Source organism: Camelina sativa, chromosome 9 (assembly GCF_000633955.1).
Source record: "Camelina sativa cultivar DH55 chromosome 9, Cs, whole genome shotgun sequence".
NCBI lineage: Eukaryota > Viridiplantae > Streptophyta > Magnoliopsida > Brassicales > Brassicaceae > Camelina > Camelina sativa.
Window position 1 is genome coordinate 15,607,478 of NC_025693.1, and position 7,980 is coordinate 15,615,457.

At 37.3% G+C, this 7,980-nt stretch overlaps 1 protein-coding gene across 1 annotated transcript; it reads right to left on the reverse strand.

Moving 5' to 3' along the window:
* On the reverse strand, window positions 4,430-4,981 carry LOC104715319. The gene has a single exon (XM_010432735.1). It carries the CDS (start codon window positions 4,979-4,981, stop codon window positions 4,430-4,432), a length of 552 nt encoding a protein of 183 aa, XP_010431037.1.

Below are 7,980 nucleotides of genomic sequence, written 5' to 3' on the forward strand. Positions count from 1 at the left end.
ATTTCTTGCATTTTCTTTACTTAGTCGACCACTTACCCGATCAGGTATACGATAACTTGCATCGAGTAATACCTCGAGCTTTTCATACTTTACTTGCATACTCGATCACCCCACTCGATCCTGTATTCGATTGCTTGCATCGAGTGCTTAGGTCGTGTGGTTTACTTGTCTATATTATTTTACTTTGTTTATATTAGGACTGTTAGAACCAACACCTTAATTGCTTGGCTTGACTTAGGACCTCCCACGAGAAATATTTTGGAGGAACATTCTTCACAATAACCCATATAGGGATAGTGTTAATCTCCTCCGACTCCATATCTGCAATGGGACTCCATTTGGATAAAACAACCGGGACACCACACAAATTCCACATGCCTCTCCTCAACACCCGAGATCGCGTACGTTCATCCCGGATTTGAAATCTCACCATGGCGTTATCCACTGCAAAAACATCAATCTTTATTGTTTTATCCCCAAGAGTCCAGATCTTTTTCACTAAAGCATGGATCCCTCCCACAAAAGTTGCTTTGGCAAGAAATCTCCCCACAAGGAAGTCCTCCCAAAAGAGGATGAGCCTCCTCAAAAACCTTATTTTGTAGCTGGACCGTAGGCATACCATCGATCTCCTCAATAGCCAGATGAACCTTAGACATGTCCCCTGGAGTTTTAACCATAGAGACCCATGATCGGTTCAGGGAAACAACCGGAACAGCGGGAGAAGATTCCAACTGCAGCTCCGATGACTCTGCAGGGAATTCCCCTCAGAATCCTTTTCCTTTAACACCATCGGGAGAGCACCCTTATCAATCCCGACAACCGGCGAAACTTCACCATCCTCAAGACCCTTTAACAATGTAGATCCAATATCACTCAGTGTATCCCCGTCCCCCGGCGGAAGAGCCACCGGCGGCATCAAACCTTGTGCAAGAAGCAAAAAATCTAAATCGCCTTTGTGATCCCTCCGAGAGTAAAACGCAGCCTTTTTCAAGAAAATTTGTCATCCTTGATCACCAGAAAATTTGTCATCCTTGATCACCAGAAAATTTGTCATCCTTGATCACCAGCAAATTTTCCCGTAAGTTGCTTGCGTCTCTATCTCTTCCTTAATGTTGGTTGTTTTAATTAAGTGGCTGTCTTCTTTTTAAGTTTTTTTATTTTTTATTTATTTTTTTTTGTTTATTTTTATTTTTAAGTTAATTTGTTTTTAAGTTGTCTTCTTTTTAAGTAAACTGTACTTTTTTTCTTACACGTAAAACCTCGCTGAGGCTGAGACATGCATAATGATTTCAGTCCTGCTTCCATCTCAGCTAATATTAAATTAGCTCTCAAGAATATGGGTTACACTGGTAAGGTCTTTGCTTATTCTAATGATAAGAAAAGTTTGAATCTGCCAACATCAAGCTTGCAGCCCACGGTTAACAAATTCATTCACTTAAAACCCTAGCTACCACTCGTTCTCTATTACTTATTGTTATATTGTTCTAGCTTTGTATAGCACGTGCTTTCTATTTCAGGATTTAATTACATTCCGTTTACCGTGGACATTTATTATTGGGGAGTATACCATGCAGATAAACCAACAAATTTGATGGGTAATATCAAGAGACTTATCACAAGGCAGCTTTATAGGGACTCTTGTCTATTTAAGCAAGACAGACAACAATATTCTCTTAGCGCAACCTCGAAACGCATCAGGAACGCTACTCCAGACTGCTAGTTTAGTTTGGCTTTGGACTAGCCTATCAACCGGAGGGAGCCCTATCAACAACAGAACAACCCTAAAGGGTTTCAAGACAAATCTCTAATTTTTCATTACGGGTAAAAAATGTAAATTAAGTTTTAACTTATAAAATATTTAATAATTATTAGCTTACAAAAAAATATTAATTCACTTTCACTTTAAAAATTAGACAACAAATTTATTAATTCACTTTCTCCCTCTAATTAATTATGGACTTAAGTTATTGATTAATATTGTTTCTTTTAAAAATTGTTAAATAATCAAACTTTAAAAAAAAAAAAAAGATTCGATATTAAACCATATGATTTTGTTTTCAATTTTTATATTTAGAAGCATTTGTTAAGAATTTAAATTAAGATTTTATTATTATCTATCTTTGATTTCATTTACAAATTGTTTCATCTAATATGTTGTAGATAATTTTTGGGTTTTAACTGAACGTTCAATTCTTTTATATGACTACTAGGTGATACCCCGTGCTACAGCACTAAATTATATTTTCTTTGTTTATATAGTGTTTATTTGTATATTTGGGGTTATACAGTAAATTGGAAATCTTAATAGAATAAATAGTTTGTAGAATATAGCTTTTCACAGAAACAGACACACCACAATATTGGATAGTAGGTTTGTATGAGAATAGACACTCCGCAATATCGTAAAAGAATAGACACTCCGCATTATCCAAATTTTCATTGCATAAGTTGTATAAAAACTCTAAATTTCAGAAATGTAAACTGATTTGTTGCTGGAAAAAAAACAAAAAATTGATTGCTGCTGAATAAAATAACTCATAGTATATAAGAATGTAGTTTGGATATTGGAGAGTATAGCGTAAATCAATAACTTAATTAATGAAAATAAATAATCCTTACAATCAAAACATAGTTTGAGCGAACGTATTAGAAAGGTAAAAAGAAAAAACAACAATGATTATAATTAAAATTTTCTGCTTGTATGTTTCGTTTTTTTGGTGTTATGAGTTGTGGTGAATGAGCAGTATTTATAGATTTATAAGGAGATCCTAGGAGACGACGGTGAGGATGATGAGGCAACAGACGGCGAGGACTTAGCAAACGGAAACTCAGTCTCAACATACTGGACATGTCGGGATACATAAACGACCAGTAGCTTTATCGAGACAGAAATATGCACTTTGCGATGGAGAAAAACCAAGAAAGACACACCCCTTGGATTGCTCCGCTAGCTTATGAGGCGTATAAGGTCAAAGCCATGGAAAACAGGTACACCCAAAAACTCTTAGCTTCGTGTAGTTGGGAGTGGTCATAAAGAGTTACTGATATGGAGATTGGTTAGACAACACTGGTGTTGGTAATCTGTTGATGAGGTAGACCGCCATAGATAGAGCAAACGGCCAATACGTTTTGGGCATCAAAGCATGTGAAAGCAAAGCGAGACCAGTTTCCACGATGTGCCTATGTTTGCGTTCAGACATCCCATTGTGTTCAGGCGTGTGCGGAGGAGAGGTGAAGTGAGAGATCCTGTGTGTAGATAAGTAGGTACGAAGAGAAACGTACTCACCACCATTGTCAGAGTACAAAGTTTGAATCCTTTCACGAAATTGATTTTCAACAAGGGCTTTGAAGGCGAGGAAGGTATGTTTCACATCCGACATGTTTTTGAGAGGATAAAACCATGTGTAACGGGTGTAATGATCCACAAAAATGAGATAATACTTATAGTTATCAAGAGAAATGATAGGAGATGTCCAAACATCAATAAAGAGATATTGTAAAGGTCTGGTGGATTTAATAGAGGAAACAGCAAATGGCAATTTGTGTTTTTTATTGAATAAGCAATCAGAACAAGAAAAAGTTTAAGAAGAAGAGCAGGAAAGTGGTAAAGAAAACTTTGAGACAATCGTTTTTAAAATAGAAGATGAGGGGTGGCCAGGTCGGGAATGCCAGGAGGATATAGTGGTTTTCGAACTGGGGGATGTATACAGAGTATGAATGTGAGAAGCTGTCATCGGCCACTCATACAGTTCTCCTTTAGTCTTGCCTTGGAGTAAGGGGCCCCCGTGTGAAGATCCTTCACCTGAAAGGAAGCAGGAGCAAATTCAACAGTAATTTGATTAGAATTGCATAAACGATAGACCGAAATAAGATTTTTGTGTATGTTGGGTACACATAAGACATTATCTAAAGCAAGAGATCGAGTAAGCGAAGGCAAAGTCGTCAAACCCTGATGAGTTATTTTCAAACCAGAACCATCACTGATGAAGACCTCATCATTGCCCGAGTATGGTTGATGCATAGAAAGATTTTGGAGATCCGATGTGATATGGTGTGTAGCACCACAATCCAGCATCCACAGATCAGAGTTATTGGGCGAACCTAAAGCAAGGTTCGCACGCGGCTGCCAAGGCGTGAAATGATTCTTGTTTGGTGGGCGAGAAAGAGACGCATGATTCTGAATCTGAGGACACCTCCGAGCAGAGTGACCTTGAACGTTGCAGAACTGACATTTTCCCAAGTATGGACGAGGCTGACGATGATCAGATCGTGAAGAGGAATGCCAGTGATTGTTAGAACGCTTCCTGTGTTGAGTATTGTTGCGATAGTTGTTGTTGTTGTTGTTGGCAGAACGATGAGTCGCTACATTGGCCGTCATAGGTAGCGTAAAATGCGTTGCTTTGGACATGAGCTTGGCTTCTCGAGTGCGCTACCTCTCGTGAACATATGGAATTGTAGGAGAGACATCACGAGCCTCAATTTGGTCGATAATAGGACGGTAGTCCTCTGGTAAACCTGCAGGAATTAAGTCGATTTGATCATCATAATCCATTGGTTTACCCATATTAGCGAGAGTGTCAAACCTGGTGGTAAGACCTTGGAGATACTCTTCGATAGTATGAGATCCCTTAGTCCATGTCTGTAGCTGATCTTTCAGCTGTTGAATGTGTCCTCTACTCGCCTTAGTATATATCTCCGCAAGAGTACTCCAGATCTCAGAGGAAGTTGTTGTACGAGAGAGGATTAGCTGAAGATTAAGCAAGATAGCACCCAGAAGAGCACTATAAATCAATTTTTCTTGACGTTGCCAATTGACGAAGGCTGGATTGTCAGAGACGACAGTCTCGGAGGTGAGAGTGGGAGATGGAGCCGGCGTTGAACCATCAAGATGACCAACAAGGCCATAACCAGCAACAAGGGCATGAACTCGAAGCTTCCACATGAGATAATTTGTGGGAGTAAGTTTAGTGACATTTGTCATATTGATATGAAGAAGAGTGTGATTAGTGTTTGTGATGATGGTATCAGACATCATAGGAGAGGAGGAATCCGACATGGAGAAGAGAAAAGAAATTTGTTTTATAAACCTGCTCTAATACCATATAGGATTTGTATATCGAAGGATAATTCTTATTGATGTATTACAACTGATATATATATAGACACAGGACTAAGCTAGGGTATTATTGTACAAGAGTTATTGAGAATAAATGATAGGGAGATTTACTCAAATGTTATACATTTTATGTAATATTACCAGAATCTACAGAAAAAGATTTTATTACTAGAATATTTCGGGTATTTTTAAAATATCCAGCGTGCCCTTGTTTTATGTTATTGGAAAAATTGTAATTACAAAAATGCCATTGCCGCGTTAGACGCCATGTCAGAAATCGCTGACGTGTAACCATAACTCAGCCGTAACGCCGTTACAGAAGTATGTTGCGGCTGAGTTATAGGTATGTTGCGGCTAAGTTATGGAAAAAACATTTGAGTAAGAGCGGAAGGCTGACTTAGAGCATAACTAAGCCAAGAGTTATCACTATGACACGGCTGAATTACCATTTTCCGACTGGCTGACTTATGAGATGTTGTTACGGCTGAGTTATGGTTAAAAACTATAACTCAGCCGTGATATGCTTACTTATCGTACAACTCAGCCATTTCACGGCTGACTTAGTAGCACAAGATTAGTTACTAGAATGTTATTCAGTTATGGCTGACTTATTAAACGATACTGCTGAATTACATATTTTCAGTTGATGAAGCGGCTGAATTTGACAGCAATTTTTTTCCTTTTTAATTACTGTAATGTTATTCATGTTGTGACTGAGTTATAATTTGTTTGATGGCTGAGTTTTATTTAGGCTAAGTTATTATTTGTTTGATGGCTGACTTGCCACGTCGGACGCAATATCCATGTCAGCATTCCATGTCATCATTTTTTTCTCTGGAAATGCGAAACGTCGTTCGACTCTTGTTCTTCAACTAGTTATTAAGTGAACTATTTACGTTCTTATTCTACTTCTTCTTCACTTTCTTCTTCACCTTGTTCTTATACTTCTTCTTCACCTTGTTCTTCATTATCTTTCATGGACCCAGTTCCGGTACTAGTTGTTGCCGGTAATTGGGTAAAGACACAGAGATATGTATTTAAAACCGACGAAAGAGGATGTATAGTTGTGCAGATAGATGGAGGCACAACACACGACAAGCTTGTGGAGCTTGTTCTTGAAGACTACGGATTGGATGTGTTTAGCCATGAGCTAAATGCATGCTCTCGATGTAAACAAGTTGGGCACAATGCAAAAACTTGTCCGATGCAGTATTATTATAATACATTTGTTTTATTTTGTGCAATAACTCAAACGTCAAGCATTATAACTCAGCCGTCATATTAATCGACGAGACCTTTCGTTTTCCGCTTTCAGATTATTCCTTGTGATAACTCAGCCACAAAACATTATTACTCAACCGTCATATGAATCGACGAGACCTTTCATTTTCCCATAAATACAATAACTCAGCCGTTAAGTAATATAAATAAACTGTTTGCTTTCAGATTATTTCTTGTGATAACTCAGCCACAAAACATTGTAACTCAGCTGTCATATGAATCGACGAGACCTTTCCTTTCCCGTAAATACTATAACTCAGCCATTAAGGTTTTTTTTTTTTTTTCGGGTTGTGACGTGAAAAATCGAAAATGATGTGTATTTTAATTTGCTGATGTGTATTTTTTTTTACTCAAAATCGAAAAACTAAATCCAAGAGATAAATTGTAATTACACCCAGGCACTAAACATTTGAGTAATTTTCATTAGATTGTTAGATATGAGGAATAAACCAACTTTTGAATAATATTTGAGTAATTCTTTCTAAACGATAATATATACAGTTAACATATATAAAGATCGTAATCAAATCAGGTCCTATGATTACTCCTCCATACAAACAATATATTCTTTTTTAACTGTGATCGAAGTCGAAGACAATGACATCATCATAAAGACCAAGATGAATGTCTGGTAAATTCCGGTCATCAACCGGAGCCGTGAAGAATGGTAGCTTTCTTTTTTCGGCATAACAGACAGTGTCATAAGAAAAGTAACCAACCCATCCACCTGTTGATGATAACAAGCTCATGTTCTATGGCGGTGACAAAGCTGCTAGATCGAGCTCCAAGAAATCTTTAGGAAGATTTTCACCTTCTTGACCTGTGAATCTGTGATAGAGCTCAAAACACCACCTTTCCGTGGATAGATGTGAACAAATCCTTCCGCATCTTTTTGTCCGCTTGACTCTATGTGAGAATGCGTTGAGAGACTCAGTGTTAAAATAGAGAAGCGTCCGCTTGTCTTATAAAACCCAGAATCAGTCCACTTCATTGTATCTGGTTCTTTATAGTTCGTCATATCCAGCCAAGAAATACACAGCGTGAACAGTTCTTGAAAGACAATACTATGCACCAGTGCATAAAACCGTGGCATTCCATCATCATCATAAGCAGCCCATACCCTTATTTTCTCCAAACGAAGCTTCAATTCGGTATATTAGCTTTATGTATAAGTATAACCTAGAACAAAAACATGTGAACAAAAAACCCATCAAGCCAAGCATGTTCACAATCTCTAATAAACATGACAAAGTTCATAAATTGGACTTATCTGACAGATAAAAGATGTAACTTTAACCTCTGACAGAAGAAGAAGAAGAGAAGAAAAGATAAGATAAATTAAGATAACTTGGTCATATTGAATGACTCATGATATATATATATTTTTTTTTCCAGTTGACTCATGATTATTATTGAAGAAGATTCACTCTTTGTTAGAGAGGGTCTCAGACTCTCAGTTAACTTATCAAAAAAAAAAATTTATAAGAAAAACCATAAGGTTTTTATCCCTTTTATAATTTTCAATCGGTTTCGACTTCGAGTGTGAAAACAATTGTGTTTATATTGTTTTAATAATTGCTAGC